General features: G+C 48.1%; 1 protein-coding gene across 1 annotated transcript in view; it reads right to left on the minus strand.

Annotated features, from left to right (window-relative positions):
• Positions 1-10,358: 10,358 nt before the first annotated feature.
• LOC101923239 (collagen alpha-1(VII) chain-like) overlaps positions 10,359-18,479 on the minus strand; it is a 116,318-nt gene continuing 108,197 nt past the window's right edge. Inside the window, exons 85-89 of the mRNA XM_055807686.1 lie at positions 18,139-18,187; positions 14,574-14,738; positions 11,647-11,718; positions 10,845-11,015; positions 10,359-10,423 (exon numbers count right to left, since the gene is read on the minus strand). Of these exons, the coding sequence (XP_055663661.1) occupies positions 10,359-10,423; positions 10,845-11,015; positions 11,647-11,718; positions 14,574-14,738; positions 18,139-18,187 (522 nt within the window). The remainder of the gene's footprint in view (positions 10,424-10,844; positions 11,016-11,646; positions 11,719-14,573; positions 14,739-18,138; positions 18,188-18,479) is intronic.

Consider the following 18,479-nt stretch of genomic DNA (forward strand, 5'->3'; position numbering starts at 1 on the left):
AAGCCTTGCTATTGCCAAAATCACTGGGAACTTGTGATTCAGGTACCTGGGGAAGGGAATATAGGTTAAGGAAAGGCACGATGTCAAAGTATATTAATTAAGCCTTCCTAAAACTCACTTTCTCCCAGAGGTGGTGAGGTCTTTAACTTACTTCAGCGCATCTAAAAAAGTAAATTAAACTATATGAAGACTGTAAGCTGGGATAGGGTAAGGTCTATTTAGCTGCCCCCACACAAGTGATGGCTGCTCTACCTTTGCAACCATCCCATCCCTTCTGGTGGGGTGGTGGTCCTCTTTTACAGAAGCTTTCCTGAGGTTGAGAGGAAAGCATGTGTGATGGAGGGAGAACATGTGAATGTGTGTTTTTTATCCACTGTGATGCTTCAGGCTGGGCCCATGGATTGTGTGTAAATGGTTGGAAACGGGATGTTCAGCATTTCCCAGCCTGTGGCTGCAATAACGTGACTTGGGGACATTGGGGAAGGGCTGATTCCCATACTAGGAGATCCTGTGGGACCCTGAGGGGGTGTTTGTCAGTGCCAGCTGCCGCTTGGGCTCTTAGGTGTCTGCAGCTACTGCTTCAGTCTTGCATGGGGGGGTGACAAGTGCAGTTACCCACTTCCACCATGGGTCCATCTTCACATGATTGGGGTTGAACCTCACCCCATTGGACTGAATTGGGTGGCAGTGGATCCCAAAGGTCTCAGGGAGCCAGGGCACAAGAGCAGACTGAAGGGCGCAAAGTGACTCAATGCTTAACAAATTGCTTTCCTGGGCAGCCAGGCTTGAGACAGATCATCTCCATGACTGCAAAGGTGAAAAGCAATCAAAACCCTAAAGACATACTACATTTGAAGGAGTGGTGTATACACATGGGTCCCCATCAAAACTGAATCCTCCTGCCAGAATGACCCATGTAAATGTCAGTCTACTTATTCTTTTTCTGCAGATGGACAATATCTACCTGAGAGAAGCTGGGGCATGGAGGTGAATGTGTTTCCTGTCATTCAGCAGGTCACTGCTGAAGCCAGACAGTGAAAGCCATCTCCAACTCCTTAGCATATACTAGGGTATATTTCTGTGCTTTATTTACCCATAAAACACTTTGCTGTTGGGAAGGCTTAGTGTACTACAAAGTCCTTGCAGGAGGCAAATCTGCACGCCAGACATGGAATCTTCACAGTGATTTTATTAGGGGAAAATAGGAAAGAGAAGGCAGCACCTAAGAGAGAAAGATGAAGAAAGTCAAACTGCCTGGTTCATCCCTATTAGTCTGCTTTAAAAGCAAACCAGACCGTTTAAACTGTCACTGGCTGGCTACTGCGGCTTGCAGATCCCTGCTTCGGTCTTTGCTTTCTCAGGGGACCAGAGAGGAGATTTTGCTGCAAAACTCAAAATAACCCCGGCTGACCCTGGAGAAGGAGGGAGCTGTGCCACGAACAGCCTGGGGCACTCCTGAGAGCTGGATGGTGGCAGAGGGGACTCAAACTCCGAAGTTTCTCTGAAAATTAGCAAACTTACAAAAAATATAGGTTTTGTCATGAGTACCCTCACACATCTCCCTTGTGCGTCTGTCTCTTCAGGAGCAGGACACCTTCCCACCTCTCTGCAGCCTCTCTTGCCAGCCTCAATTTCCTTCTGTGAATCATCATTTAAAGCCCAAATGTGGGCAGCCAAAGAGGATCTTATTAAAGTTTCATCACTACAACCATTCCGCTACTGGGAAAAATAAGATGAAGTGACTTTTGGTCATATCATACCAGAAGCCTTGAAAGCAAAATGCATGCCCCAAATACCAGCACAGAAGTCTTGCCTGGCGCAGGGAGGCAAAGGCAATGCAATGCGCGGTCCTGTTTACCACTTCCAGCACCAGAATTGCACAGAAGAGTCAGACACGGATGCACTGTAGGTCCATAGAGGGACAGAAGGGAGTTTTCTGGTTTGCTTTGTCACTTCTTTAATAATCTCTAAGACGCAATTTGCGTTTTCAAGGCTGTGGAGGGGGAAGGATTGTGCTGTAATGCGAGGTTGCCCTTTTCCCATCTCTCTCTGTAACCCCCCAGTGAATGGCCCTTCCTCTCCCATGAGGCTGACTTTTGGTGGGTTTCTCTTCCCCATAACCCCATTTTGGGATGATTTTCACTCCTTCTGACAGGTCACAAGCAGCAAGTCTCTGTGTGTCTCTCCAAGGTGGCCATATTGCAGGCACTGAGGGATTGGAAAGCCCCATCGCTTCGAGCTGGGACCTCAGCAGAGGGAGGAGAGGAGCTGGGGACATGGAATTTGTTAGTTTTTCAAGGGGTGAACTGTTAGTTTGTCTTTCTTTTTTCACCTTCTTGGCCCTGAGACCCTTGCTGCTGCTGTGGCATCACAGGGGATTTACAGCCCTGGTCATACACAAAGCACTTGGCTGCCTGTAATGAGCAGCCCCCCACCCCACCTTCAGTGTTTCATGTTCCTGGCAATTAATTAGCTCTGCTTTGAGCTTTTGATGCCAATGTGATATCAGAAAGCCTCTCTGGGATAAAATGGGCTGGGGCTATTGTACAGATTGCTATATTTGCTTCTCCAAGAATCACTTGGGCCAAGCCCCAAGACCAGCTTCACCACTGACAACCTTTAGGCATGAAATAAAGCTTGGCTCTTGATGCTTCCCCTCCAAAGGGAGGAAAAAAAAAAAGCAATGGAGAAGAAAAAATAATCTTAAATCTTCCAAATTTTCTTTCCCAAGTGTTTGCTGCAATGTTTTTATCTGCTTCCTATTGCACCTCCTACCATTTCTTCAAAGAGGTGTTTGCACCTATCTGTACACATCGTATGTGCCTGCAGGTACATGGGCATCACATCTCTGGTTGGAAAGAAATCAAGAAAAAAATAAATGTAAAGGGAGTCAGCAGGAGTCTGGATCCACATGCAGGAGTGGCTCTGGCCTCAAGGCATTTATCCCCATAGCAGGTCCTAAACATAAAACCTATTTATATCCCATGGAGTGAAGAGGAAATCAGGGATCACTCCCACTGGTAAGGTTGCAGCAGCTGGATGAGGCGGGTGGGAGAGACATTGCTCAAGAAATACAATGGTTGTTTCTCTACAGATGGGTTAGCATTTCTTTGCCACTAGGATTGTGGCCATGGGATGGTCCCTTGACTCCATGATCCATGGAGAGGTGCTTGGGGTGGTTTCAGGGGCAGGGTGGGACACATTTGGGGGATGTAGGGCCCACCAGTGGGGCTCAGGGTCCTGGGCTAAGGGATGCCCAAGTCAGGAATGGCTCCTCACTCATCCCCTAGGAAGCCTGAGGGATCAAGTGGGATTTACCGGGGTGGTCTGGGGTGCAAAATGAGACAGAATGCCTGAGGCATCTCCTGCAGGACCAGTGGCTCCTGGATGGGGAGAGTTTCTCCTTGACTTTCCTCCTGACTTTGCTCCTGCTTGTCCCAGCTCAGACAAGCACACCTGCCTTCCTGGCACAGAAGTTTTTTTCTGTTTTTTTCAACATTCCCCTCCTTCTCGAGGGTGTTGTGGCTGTTGGGTTTCAATTCTACCCTTGCCGTGGGCAGGGTATAGTGTTTACCAGCAAGAGGCTGTAGATACCAATACAGGGACATAGTGATTACTATTGTTCCAAAACCCGATGGATATCACCCAAAAGAGCTGCAGATGGCATGCAAAACTCCCCCGCCCCCCACAGAGCCCAAGCACGGAGGATGTGGTGGAGGTTTTTGCAAGATGGACTTGCCAGTGCTCAGGTCCAGCCCTGCATTAACTCATGGCCGTTTGCCTCCACGGCGTCTCCAGAGCCTAAATTACTCCTGCTCTAAAAATACCATGCAATTAATTAACCTAGCTAAGTGCAATTCAGGTTGGTGACATAGCGATGAACTTTTTTGTTGCTTTTGACTCTGGCAGGAGTGAAGACAGGAGCTTTTGTCAGCTCTCTCCCAAACAGCCTGTCTGCTCCAATCTGCCGGGCGCAGCCAGAGGATGCTGGATGATGCTTGGGGCCCAGCTGTCAGTGCTGGAGGCCATTTGAAGGACTGTATCATTATCAAATTACCAAATTACACTGGCCCGGCCTCTTCATCTCTTGTGATCCATTTTCTTTTGTCAGGGTTGCTAAGGAACTGCCTGTGGACATTGAACGCTGCGATGAGGAGAGTTTCTCCTTTGCACCTTCTTGCAAGACTTTGCTGGCTAGATGCACAAGAAACAGCCTCCTGCAAAGGGGCTGAGTGTGCTCAAGCTATAGGTGCATATATATTCACAGATACAGACACATGGGCTCAGCTCTGGAGCTGTGTGATCCGTACGAAGCAAATGATAGGGTCACTTGTGCTCCAAAATTGCCCTCCACTTTGCAAACTCCACGAGGGTTTGTGAAGCCGGTTTTATGTGTATCAAACCCCCAGCTTTTCACATGTTTGCGGCATGCAATTTGTGCTTGTCAAAAATGACTTCTTGTAGCAATATTCTTTGCTTTCTAAGTCCTTTCTCCAATGTGTGTTCAGGAATCTTCTGGCTTCACCCTGTTTGGAGCAGCCCCAGCTCCCTGCACCTGGAAAGCATCCGGCTCATCAGCAAATCGTTCAGTCCTAAAAGTCTCCTCCACCCTGCAATCAAATAATTTCAAGAAACTCAATTAGAATGACATGACATTTCCAAAGAAACACCAAGGATGCATTCCGGTAATATTTTGGCCCTGCCAAAGTAGTTGAGATGGCAAATCAATAGTAAACATTTAAAGCTAGATGTATTTACAAAAAAAAAAATCAAGTTACCAATTTCCTATTATGCCTAAGCTTCCAGAGCACTGATGGGAAATTCGAACTGCATTTAATACACCTAGAAGAGGACTGAACAGCTTGATCTTATATACTTGCCCACAATATTGGTTTTCACTTCTCAAGTCTTCCGGCCGCTTGCAAATCTGGATTAAGTCACCTGGCTCCCTGGTGAGCTACTGCTTTGGCCTGTGCCATAAGCACGGTTTATTGTGAAGGGTCTTGAGCCAAATCACCTTTGCTGAGAGACTATGACCTTCTCCTTTGGCTACATCTTGACCACGAAGCCAGGAGGCCAAATTTGTCCCCCAGGCTTGGCTTTGGGACATGTGTACTCCTCACCAAGCTTGGACCAAAAGTTGACAAGAAGTTCTGCACTTAGAAAGGTGAAGTCTTATTGTAAGTGATGACACTGGTCTCAAAAGTAAAAATGAAGGTGTTGGCCCATTTGTTTGGTGTCTGAGAATAATGAGGCAGAAAGAGAAATTCCTGATGTTGTCAGGCAGGTCCAAGGTTCCCCATGTCCATTTGCTCACCTACTTCTGCCTCCAGACCCTCACTGTGCTGCTGACTCACGGCTATAAAATCATCATGCAATTACTTTTTCCTACTGTCTCCTCAGACTTGATGTCAACTTAACATGCCTGCCAAGGGATTTGCCAGCCCACAGCGATGCACCCTTCTCTTCTAATGCCCTGATTGAGTTGATAGCTGGAGTGGGAAAGTGAAATGAGGGGTTAGGCTCTCTAGGGGAACAACCACAAGATGGAAGAAGTCTTTCTCCTCTTGGTTTTGATAAATAAGTGCCACTTGGAGTTATTAATGAGCTGGCTGGTGGCAGTGGTTCACAGGAGGTGATGTTGTTGCACCCTGAATTGGAGAAAGGCTCTTAGAATCTCCTGGAAACATCTCCATTGTCCTGGTGGGAACCCAACACTGCAGCACACAGGGAGGGCAGAGATAAGGCTTGGGGGCAAACGCCCAAAAGATGTCCTGGGAGGATTTAAGGAGCTGAATGAATGCAATGCCAGCCAAGCTGTGGGACAGGGACAGGCCATCTAATGACCCTGAGCCATGTGCTGGGGACATCGGGTGATTTGCACACCAAATCCACACAAGCGGTAGTCTGTAGGGTGTAGATATGCCCCATGTATCATCATATCACCAGAGATGGTGCAGCCACACACAGGCTGGCTTGGTAGGATGAGGCACAGTTTAGAGTTTCCTCTGATGACCAACCCAAAGCCTTTCTTTTTACCCCCCCCCCCTTGGGAAAACCTTCCTACCTTGCTGGGCCAATCCCCATGGACCTGGGCAGGGCTGGCCAAGTGCTGGACCCTGGGTAACACACAGTCTTGAACATCCCAGGAGGAGCCAAGGACAGGGAGGTGTGTGGGAACATCCAGAACCGGGTCAGAATAGAGCTGGTGCAAAGTTACTGCAGCCCCATAAACACACACGCACACGCACGTGCACGCACACACTCTCTCTCTCTCTCTCTCTCTCTCTCTGCTGGCACTAGTAAAACACCACAAGCTTTGAACTGACCTCACACCCTGGGTCAGCTGATGGTGGCTGCTCAAGCACGACAACCCGTTATTTCTGCTAGAGGCCATTGGTGTCTTCACTGCAGGGATACATGTAGGGTGAGCACCACACCAGAGAAAAGGGAGATGCCAAGGTTTTCTTTCTTACAATAATAAATATTATTAATGAGCTTTTTCTGTATTAATTAAATAGTGAGAACTATGACACTGTTAAAATGTTAATTGGGCTATTGGTCATTTCTTAACTCTGTGTTTACAATGTGTCCCCTTTTACCCATACAGATAATTTTGCTTCAGTCCAGCCATGGGCTAGTTTGCATCAGAAAGGACTGTTTGGAGCACAGGGGTTTGCAAGCAAAGATATCCCAAATCAAATCAATGTGAGGGAACCTCTCTGGAAGTGCATCCCCAGCCTTTCATATGGCTAAGTTCCTTCCCCCCGCTTTCAAGGCTCCAAAATGCTGTTTCCTCTGCACAATTTGGGTGTTCAGCAACTTGTACCCTTGGCAAGGTCCCACCTAAATAAAGATTTTGATACTAGGGTGACAAATGAACTTGAACTTGTGGGTCTTGGCGCTACATTAGGGCTCCCTTTTCTTGTGCACAAGGATTATTTTTGTCAATGCAATTTAGGAACAAAGTTTTTTTTCCTGGTGGTTGCAAATGCTTTGCTTACCCGGATGGTCTCAACATTCCTGGGCTGATGCAGGAGCTGGAGTTCATGTCACTCTGTGTCTTCTAGGGTCAGCAGCTGCAACACCTGCACAGCCAGGCACCCTGCGAGCTCCCCAGTCCAGCCGGGGCTCTGCAGACATCAGCATCATGCAGCCTTCCTCGTGAAGTGTCCCTTATCAATGAGATGCCGGGGAAATGTGAAAATGTACAGTGTTTCTCAGAAAAACATCTGTTTCTGGATGCCGTGGCCTTACCTGGAAGTGCGTAAATGCTTTCTTTTGGGTGACACTGAGCCCATTGCTTTGCTCAGCTGGGAACATCTTATTTCTTTTCTGAGGGAATATTTTTGTTGCCAAAGTACATTTTGATACAGAACATCATTTCAAGAGGAGAGCCTGCAGATGTCAGTCTGAAAATGGCACTTGTATCGTTGTCAACATATACCAAATTCTATTTATTTTATTTTATTTTTTTTAAGTAAAAAAGATCCCAGAAAGCTCTGCTTGTCTTTCCTCGGTTCCTGGGACATTGTGGGTAAGGGGAATCCTTCTACCTATGCTACCAGTAGCAATGAGGCGACTCAGAAACCAGGGAAATCTGAGTTCAGCCTTGGCAAATTGTGCAGAAAATTTTTAATAAAACCCACTGATTTCCTAACCATGTCCCCAGCAATCCCATTCCACCATGAATCCTCATTTAGCCATTATGTTCCCAACCAAGGGTGTCTGGGGGAGGAAAGGCAGTTCCACTGCAATCCTTGAAGATGCAATGCAATGTACATTCTTCAATGAAAATATTTTTTTGTTTATATGGGACATAAGAATGATTGTTCACAGAAATCCTGGGCATGTCTGCTGGGGACCTGTTATGGTGAGAGGAACTGCAGCTTGCACCCATGGATGCTCACCTTGCCAGGGCACAGCAGGGCTCCCCAGACAAAGGACTCGGAGGCCAAAATGCTAGCACCAAAATACTGGGGAGAGTCCCACCAAGCCGATAACATGAGCAGCAATGACACGGTCAGCTGGCCCGTACCACATCTCCGAGGTGTCATTTTTAGACTCCAGGTTTCCTACCTGGTAGCAACTTGACAGCAATTTTCCTTGCTCATGGGAAAGGCACAGCATTTTTCTTCTGCTCTTTCTTTGGCAAACTGTAAAAATTTCAAAAGCCAGAAGAGAATTCCATGCCATCGGAGCTGCTGTGACCCTTCCCAGGGGCTGGCATGTTGTGCCATAGTGTGCACTTGGAGGAGATGCTGTTGGATAGGACTCCTCAGCTGGGTCCATGTGCCCACCAAAATGCAGAGGCTTAGCCTCCAACTTGCTGGATTTCCACACCTCTCCGGGCAGCAGCTTCAAACACCTTGAGGACCTGGAGGTGGCATTTTGCAGGGAGAAGCCTGGTTTTGAGCCCTGTTTTCTTTTTACTCTACAGTTTGGGATCTTCCCAAGGAATGGTCAAGTGAAGGAGAAGGTGGGACTTGCTAAAGGCCATGGAGGGTTTAAGGTCAAGCTGAGAGGCCATGGGATGGGGCTCAACCTGCCCACCCGGTCCAACATGGGGAAATAGAAATTCCTATTTCTATTTCTATAATTTTTTCTCTCTGCCTTTCTCAAAGAGTTACTGCTTCCAGGTGAATTATGAACTAGAATTATACACCACAGCATTAACACACTTTTATTTTACAAAAATAAACCCAGGCGTATGTGTTACCTGGTTTTGCACAGTAGTTCTGCAGGGTGAGTGGTGCAGTCCTGAGCCTCTGGACATTTCGGCTTTTCTGAGCAATCAGATGTCTCTCTCTCCTCATACCACTTTATTTCTTGCTCATAATTACAGTTTTCCAACATTTTTTTTTCAAGCATCCCTTGCCTCTTCACGTTAAATGGGTTGTCTTGCTTTCCCAGTCTCCGAGGTGTCCTGGAGAGACTTCTCACAGCTCCATTTCTCTTTGGTTTAAACAAGGCAATTGCAGCTGATCACCTCCCTCTGACTGGTTTTCATAAGTGAGGAAAGAGAAAACAAAGGGGACGTTGGAGATTGGCTGCAGCTTGGGCTCCCTCTTGGACCTCCCATGCTCACAATGAGTGGGGACGTCCCTGACACTATGGGATTGGCTATGACAGGTCATGTCACAACATGTCAGACATCCGTAAAGCAAATGTCTCTGTCTGGGCCAGCTCCTGGCACTATTTGGGGTCAGTCAGGAGAAATGGGCACATACAGGACCCATGGACCTGGCTTGGGTTTGGATGACTCTTACGCCCCAGTGGTTGGTTCTCCCCAGAAAGGGAGTGCAGACACAGTGCTGGAGGTATCTACAGCTCCTTGGTGAAGCCTACACTGTCTCTTAATGCTTATGCCCTGGGGTAAGGTGTCGGCCAGGAAGAGGTTCATTTGCTACCTGGTGCCTGGATTTAAAGCACTGAGAGTGGCTTCCCCTCATGCAGTACATTGCAAAGAAGCAGGCCACAAATCGTGGGCACTGGCCAGGCTAAATGGGTCAACGGGTCTACCTTGACAGTCCTTATGGTCAACAAGCAAAGATGAGCTCCCCACGGAGCCCAAGGAGAGATGCTGACTCTTGCAGCACAGGGGGACCCGAAAGGGCACCCAGTTTGGGCTGGCTGCACTGGGGCAGCAAATCCTTCCTTCCTGGCCAGGCAGTGTGTACTCCTTCTCCCCAGAGAGCGCTTCAGCTCTTCAAGGATGGCATTGCCTGTCTTAAACCGGACTTAGAGCAGTAAGTATTTGCACTGCCTTCTTCCTTGCAGAATAGGAAGGCCAGGATGTGAAAGTCCATTGCGTATCAGAAAGATTCAAGTGGATGATAACAGCCTGTGCAATGCTATTGATTATGCATAATAGGTGATCATCTCAAAAACAATCAACAAAACACAGACCACCTGAAAACTCTGAAATGCACCCGAAATTACAGATCTCTCCCTTTAATGTCTTTCTCTTTTTAACATGCCTTCAAAAACAGAGAAGGTGAACCTCACTGGAGGTTTTTTTTTTTTTTTTTTTTTTTAATGTATTGTGGAGAATCATTTCTCCTGATGCCCAGAGAGATTGTCTCCAGACAGAAGGAAGTCTGAGAGAGGAGCATCTTTCTAGGAAGGCTGGTTTCAGCCACTGCTCATGTACTGCTTGGCAGTAGGGGCTGGCAGGAACACATTTCCCCTGTGGTGAGCTACCACATGCCTGGTGATGAGGAAGAGCAATGCAGGCTGACCCCACCAACACTAGATCTGGCAAGGGGAGCCCATCTGGGCTTCCAGGAGTGAGTTTTCCCCTTTGAACCCCTGGATGAGGTGCTACTTCAATGCAGGGATGTTTGGGACTGCCCAGATTAGGGCAGCTCCACCAGCTTCAGGCTCTGCCTGGGGTCCTTGATGGCTGGAGATGCCAGAGGTGCTTGGATGAAGCAGTTGAGGGTTCAGAGGGCACTAGGCCCTGAAATCCTGCAAACCTCAGCTCTCAGAAGACACAAGGTGACTGAGTTTGAGGAGTGCAAAGTATCAGAACCCAGTGCTGATGCCCAGGTGGACACGTCTCATCACCCACAAGTCCACCCACATCCCATCAGTGGATGTGGCCTGAGGGATGAGATGTCCAGGAGCTCCTAGGAGGGGCTGGAGGGGACCAAAGTGAGCTGGGAGTGGGAGGGGAATGAGACCTTGCAAACTAGAGGCACTCCTCCAAGTCCTTTCTTGGTTCTGGTGGGGCACCATAAGGCAATGTGCCACCGTAGGCACGTGGTGGATAGGTTTTCCTGTTTTGACCTCACTCCTGGCTGGAGGAAGAGGAGGGCTGGAGGGCTCAGGAGCTGCCTTACCTGCTGAGGTTTTGCACTGCCGCTCACATTTCCACTTGGTTTCAAAGCGGTTGCTGTTTCCTCGGCATCCCCCAAAGATGAAGGGTCGGCAGGTGTCTGCCTCTGCATGGTAATACCAGAGCAGGGCATAGTGCTGGCAGGAACCCTCGTCCATTGGCTGCAGGCAAGGGGCTGCAGGGAAACACCCCCAAACCCCCACACATGTGTTGGACCCGGGTGGGAAAAGGCCACATTCTGCCACCCCCATCCCTCCCTGCACAAATAAGTGGGGCTGGTCCAGGGACCCCCCACTGCCCCACAGTCACCACTTTACCACACAGTAATGGGGTTGGCAGAGCAAAGCAGGCAGCAAGGACCAAGGCAGGGCATCTGGCAGTGTATTTCCATAGTGGGATGGGCATGAGGCTCCTTGTTGCTCCATGGCACTCTCTGCCCCTGTGGTGCCCATCTTAGTGGTCTCTGATGTTTTGCAAGAGGATGATTAACCCCTGGGTCCTTGGGGGGTCTTTGCAGGTGTGGTTGCAGTCGGGGTGTTGCCTGGGGAACTCTCACTGTGCATTTTGCTGGTGGGGCTGGACCACACTGGACTGGGTGAAAACACCCTCCGGTTTGTTCACTGCCAGCTATACACCTTGGGGCAAAACCAGCTGCTTTTAAGTCAAACCCAAAACCGAGTTCTGAGTCTCTGTTTGCTGGCACGTGTAACTCCTTCAGTGCCATGTCCCCCTGATCTCAGTGCCAAAAAGCACTTCCCACCCAAGAAGTGACTTCACTAAATGTCACTTAATTCAGTGCATTTCACCTGGTAATTGGCTGTGGGCTTCTCGGCGCTTGTGCTGAGAGGGACCCGTTATCTGCTGTGCCTGGGGAGCTGCTGGGGAAGCAAATGGAAATCACACATAACGAGGGCATGCAAACAAATTACCCACCTTTTAAATATAGATCATTGGAGCCTTACATGGCTTTCCGCTGGCTAACAAGTTCTCTTAATAAATGTCACAGAGCAATTGGCAAGGGGAGGGAGAAACCGGCAGCAATAAAATTCTTAATGGTGTTAAACAACTCAGTCAGAAAGGTTGGGTGTTAGTCAGAGAAAATGGAAGTATTTGTGGTTGTTTGCAGGAGATAAATGTCAGGCTGGAGTTTTGTAAATCTGCGAGCTTTGAAAAGCCAGGAGCGATTGTAATCTGGTAGTAATAACCCTCCAATTGCAGAATCCTGTTAACATTTAGGGCGCCTATCCACACTCATCGCTTATCAGAGCGATTTATGAGCCCTCCTGCCTCAGACCTGGGCTGTAATGGGATTGTTGGCTGGCGACGGCTGCAGCTGCGATTCAATAACATGTGGTGTGCCCCATCGATCTGAAACCACCCAGATCCCAAATGCTGCCTTGATATAAAGTGAGTTTAAATCCAGATGGATGATGTCTTTGACATACACCACAAACATCAGGAGAGTGCTGGGGGGCGGGCAGGAGGAAGGTGGGGTGCAGTTCTAAGCTTAGCTGGGTTTGGGGGATTTGTTTGGTCCTTAGCAGATTACATGGGGGGAAAAGTGGAGGTCATCATCAATGAGTTTGACTTAAAACTCTTCCCAAAGCTCTGGGAAAGGGCCATCATGGGTAATAAAGGTCAATACACATAAACTGTAGGTTAACATCTTGTTTTGGGCTGTAAAAGTATGTAACATTGGGGTGTCTTGCTCTGTATGAAAGTGTAACGTGATTTTATTTTTTTTAAATTATTTCTAGAGTAGAAGTAATGGTTGGCCAATACATGTACTGACTGGCCAGCTGGTGAGCTGACTGGCCAGCTTTTGTGCTGATGAGCCACTCAGATGCCACACGGCCAGCGCAGAGAGCTTTGCCCTGTACGTGTTGGAGGGTCAGAGTTTGTGCAGAACCATTGCAGGGGCACAGGACGTTGCATTTTAGATGGTTCCCTTCTACTGATAGGCATCCGGCTCTGTGAGTACCTGCTTTGAGACAGAGCACTGGTGCCATCCACCTGCCTGGGTCAATGGCAGTTCCACTCATGCTACCCAGCCCTCCTCCTGGTGACAAAATCTGAGCAGCCACATACTAATTTCTGACTTGCTGAATTGCAAGAAATTGTCTGGACTCTTTTTGAGTCTGCCGTGTCTTGCAGTGTGTTTGGATTTTGGATTTTGAGCACCAAGTGCAGAAAGCCCTCCACAACCAGGCCTATAATCTCCTATTCCCCGCCCCACCAGCACTCTGCATCATATTTTCACTCTGTTTCTCCTATAAATCAACACTCAAAGCCCTGTTGAGGAGGTCAGAGGGTACATGGGAGGCTGTGGCATGAATTTGAAGATGAGATGGACCTGGAGGAGGGCAGCTGATGTGGGTCCCTCTGCATGAAGGTCATTTCAGGTTACTGCTAAAATTTAAGGCAGTTACCCAGACACCACTCAAGTCAGTCATGTCAAAGGCTGCTTATTGCTTCCTTCAGCATCCCAGGGGACAGGGAGACCCATAGGACCTGGAAAAAGCACTCAACTTCCACTATCCCATGAGTACAGGAGAAAGAGGATATCTGACTGGTAGCTCTTCTGTGCCAAAGGAACTGGATTGATTATCAGGTCTGCACGAAGCTGAGCCAAGCACTCCCTCACTGTAATGCTCACTACAGTGGTTCATGGTCAGAAGAAAGGGTAGATGACCTGAAATGCAGCCAAAACTGCCCCATACTGTCCTCTCCCTGGAAAGATGACCATTCTCAGCCAGGCACTAATGGATTTACATGTATCCATCAGGTTCATCTCCTGGGCTTTTCCATCAGGACACTGTGTCCCACTGCATCCCAAGGTGGTCATGGTGCCTCCTGAGGAACTACCCCATCAGCTGTGCCTACAGAGTGGGCCATGAACCTCTCTCCACCCCATGGGCAAGTAGCAGGACTTAGTTCACCTTCCTGTGGCTCAGCAGCCTTCATCCCCAAAATGATGGCTGCACCTCAGCTGCCTGGTGCTGCTCAGGATCCTACTGGGAGCTTGATAATACCTAAAAGTGTGTCCAGTCTTGAATCATGTTGTTGCCCTGTCCCATTGCCTGGTGTAGAGGGAGATGCAGTGTGAGGAGATGCCACTCACTGGTGTTCATGTACAGCAGGGCTGTATTTCATATGTCTTCAGGGCAGGACCTTGGCCCTTCTCTCTCCCCCTCTCTCTTAGGCACCACAAAGGGACAGAAATAGAATTGGTTGTTTTTTCTGTTAGCTATAATCAGTAGTTTTACCCATTAAAGGGTTCATGAGGCCCTGGGCAGAAATAGTCTGTTATAGTTTGGATGTTTGGTCTCAGAGATGTAATTTCTGGCTGGTACGAAGTTTCACTAGAAGTTGCAAAGGACGTGGAGGGGAAAGAGGAGACAAAATAAGCCTGAAACAGCTGCCATCTTCCAGCCTTTCAAAATGCATCCTTTTGGAAGTGGTGATCATCACTGAGGCCATGCGTATTTGGCTTTTTCCTCACCCATCACCCTTTCCAGGGGCATCAGCTTACCTCATCTCCAAGCCACAGATCAGCCCTTCTCAGCACCAGGGCACCACAGCATGGGAGCTCTCAATGGAAATCCCATCACTGCCTTATTTCTGCCCAGCCCCAGGGAGCAGGATTTAGCACTGGGTTCATGGAGTGCTCCAGAAGATACCAGTTGCCATGGTTGGAAGGAAGGAAAGCATGTAGCCACGCAGCTGCACTTACTTGCAATAAGTGAAGTTGGCTCCATGAAGGGCTTCACTGAAGCCAATGTGGTCATGCTCTGAGTTTTATTAAGCATTTCTTCTTGGCTTTCACCATCTTTTCTGGTGTGTTCCTGAGGCTGAAAATACCCTTGGAGCTGCCTGTTGATTTCAGCTGCCGCCAGACCTGCAGATTTAATTGCTGGGTCAGTGAGGATGAAATCTGGTCCCACAGTTTGAAAGCGACCATGCTTTGGTAAATGGTTGTAGCTCAACAAAATTACTGCCATTGAACAACACAGTGTAGGAGACAAGTCACAACACAGTGTTTCATTGGGCAAAGCCTACAGACCACTGGGGTACATGGTCAAGGTAGGAAACCTGTTTTCAAATCACATATACACATATAGAGAAGGGAAAGCAATTAAGGAGAGATTGTACCATCTACTGGCTTCTCAAGGAAGGGAGCAGGGGATATGCTAAACTTATTCAGAATAAAAGCTGGTTTTGAGGAAGTGGTTCCCAAGAAGTGTGCTGGGCATTCATGGGACCTCCATGACTGCATGGACATGTTTCCAGTGTCAGTTGGGATGGAGTCATAATCAAAACTACATGGATAATTAAATGCTGCTGGATCAGCATCTCCATAGGATAGGTCACCGGAGGTGCTAAGCACTGCCAGTCTTCACCGGTAAGACTTGTTAACTAAAAGGTTGCGAATCCACAAAAGGAGTTAGTTAAGTTATGCATGTCCAGCTGTGTTTGGATGTGTTTGAGGCCGTGGCTCCAACATCCTTCATACTGGGCATGCCTTGAGGGACAAGCATGATCTGGACCAGGCTAGCAAGCATGTTAGCAAAGAAGATACTTTAAGAGTTCTGGTTTTATGACGGATGTACAGAGTTTGCAGGTAGAGGACAGTAGATCTAGTAGAGCCTGGCTGTGCAAAACCCAGAAACCTGTTTTGAAGCAATGTGGACCTGCAGACTGAATCCATTCCAGATTAATGCTCTGTGGTGCATCCACTGTGGTTTTGATCCAGCTTTGCTTTCCTTTGCTAACTTAATTCTAAATGATGGTCTGAGTATGAGGGATGGAGAGGACCGCATGCTCCTGGCTGAAGGATTGACCACCCAGATAACAGGCAAAGGTCCTTGTGTAACACCGGAGTCATGAAGGCAAAACAATTCAGCAAGGGTTGTCCTTTGCAGGAGCATGTAGGCTGCTCTGTCCAAGATCATTCACAGTGCAGGATTAATTTTCTCTGATTTATTTACATTACATAAGCAAATGGAGCCTTGGGGCAAGGGCAGGATTCCAGGTACAGAGCCATGGATAGACATCAGGGAGAGATGTTCTCTACCCTGACAGATCTGCTTTCTAAACACAGAGCAGGAGGAGAAACAGAGCCTGGAAACGACTATCTCATGTCTAGTGTAATCTGGAATATCCCACACCAAGAGAGTTCCCAGCTACTCCAGGCACCTGTGTCTGTACTGGTTTCTTACATCCAGGGCAAGGATGCTGCTTCTTGACCCACCTCTCTGTTTGGATAGTCCTTGCTTTGTAGAATGCTCTACTTTCATCACTATGAAACAATGTTTTATGAAGGCTAAAAAAATTAATAAATCATATAATGTTAAAAGTTATGAAGGAAAAATTAAAGCAAATCCATTCCTGGAGAACATGAGTTCACTGCAAATTAGTTAAGCTCTGAAGTTCCTCCTTTGTCTATTCCTGTTTAAAACATTAAAACCAAGCTGTGATGAGGGACCCTTTCCAGGTCTAATGACGGCCTTGAAATGTAGTAGGAAACATTCAGGTTAGATGGGATGTCCCAGGGTAACTGAGACATCAAAGCTGTGTTGATGGACATGACACAGACCTTCAAGACACCTGTGCCCATAGAGAGGATCCAGCAGGCTATGTAATCCAGTTTATATATGGGCAACTAGATCAACACCCAGGCATGAGGATCAGATCCCAAGCTGGAAGATTTCCTCTAAGTGCTTCCATGTGAGCTAAGTGTCTTTAAAACCTACTATGGCCAGATGAGACCCATAAACTGGTTCAGCATCTTCTGTGGAAAAATGAGACCCTGCGTCACTTGCCCACATGGAGGAACCAAGGCCTCCCTGAAGCACAGAGGATGAGCCCCTGCCTGAACATGGGGAGTCTACCCTGAGGTTGACAGATTGGCTGTCCAGACTCTGTAGACCATACAGATTAGAGCTCCACACCAGGAACTTAAAAGATGAACAGACACCTGCACTGTAAGCACCTCACTGGAGCTTATCATGTTGATTGGGATGGTGGAGCAACAGGATCTGTTTTGTGGGCAGGGAGAGGTGTTCCTGTGAGTGCAGCTTTTAAAGCTGGGTGTCAGGAACAGCTTTGATTCTGTCTTGCAGTAGTGGGTGGAAGCAGAAAACCTCTTGGTGACCCTCTCAACCCTGTTTTCTCATATTCCTCTCAAGGAATGCCGCCCCCCCATATAGAGCCAGGGTCTAAAAGCAGTTGGTGATCCAGGGTCATTTTCTGCACTGGATCACAGATAAAAGGACTTATTTTTAACAACATCTTTTCACTTGCAGTTTCAGGATGTTTTGGGGCAAGGACAACATCTTTTACCCTACTGCATGAATTCACGTGCATTTCTATGTAGGTATTGGCAGCCTTGTCCCTTTCCATAAGCACCCTTCCCAACTCATCCCCACAATCTGCAAACATAAGACAGACAGGGCGTAGTTTGTTTGCTACTTCTTTTTTCCCTGTAAGATTTTTCCCCAAAATCAATTTTACAGGCAGTACATGCTCTCATGAACTATTTTCCACCCTTTTTTCCCCCCTCTTCAAAGCCTTCAAGTGCCCCCTAACATCTCTAGGCAGAAACGAGTGCAACTCCAGCTTAATGGATGAAGCATCTTGGCAAGTGATGGTGACCCCAAGTCCTCCTTGGCCATAGGCAGACCCCATGGAATAAGGCAGGAGTGGGGCAGCTGTTTGCTGGCCCTCAAGTAGCTGGACCTCTCCAGGGCAAGGAAAGCAAGGTCCTGAAAGCCTGACAGCCTTGTGATGCTGGGATCCTGGGGTAAAAACACTCCCAAATGTGGGTAGGTTTTGTTACTGTTGTGGCACTGGTTGGCAGTTATTCAGCACTGGAGAGGAGAGGTCTGTGTGTCAAGAGTGCCACAAAGTAGACAGTAATGAAAAGGTTGTTATTAGGAAAAATGCAGCTCCAAACTTTCTGCTGTGACCCAGTGCCTTTCACAAATCAGCAGGGAAATGGAGATGACCAGGGAGGGAAGCTTTGCTGACAAAACCACAGGGGAAGAAATGTGAAGACAGGAGGTTTAAAGGGAAAAAATTAAGAGTTTGAGTAACAGGTCAGGACTATGGCAGAGACCTTGTGGTCCAGAAGCCCGCACTTGTCTCTGAGCGTGGAGAGGCAATGAGTCTCCACTTGCTGCTAATGGGGTGCTATTTGCTCTGCTGAGCCAGCATGTGCCGGCACTCAAATTGCTCCAATTTAGTTGCTGACAGATGTCAGAATGGTGGCCCTGAGCATGGCTTGCCAGCAAACTTACCGCATCTGCCTCTCATTTCACTCCTGACCACCTCCTTCACCTCCTCCTCCTGTGCCATGGGGGAAAAGCAGAGGTTAGCAGTGCTTTTCTACCTGGCACCATCTCCCTCCACTCTGTGCCCTGTCTCAAAACTGATTGCCCCACCAGAGGTGGCCTCTGGTGAAACCACCTCAGCTTAGGTATGGCTGAGATCAGAGACATACACGTGGTGTCATAGGGACCTCAGTTCAAGATTTGTGGCTCATCAGGGAAATGATTCCCTTTGCAAAGTCATGGCCATCCTGTAGCCAGCTTCTCTTGCCATGAGGAGCTGGGATCCCCAGCCCAGCGTGAGGACCATG

This window comes from Falco peregrinus, chromosome 6 (genome assembly GCF_023634155.1).
Source record: "Falco peregrinus isolate bFalPer1 chromosome 6, bFalPer1.pri, whole genome shotgun sequence".
Taxonomy (NCBI): domain Eukaryota; kingdom Metazoa; phylum Chordata; class Aves; order Falconiformes; family Falconidae; genus Falco; species Falco peregrinus.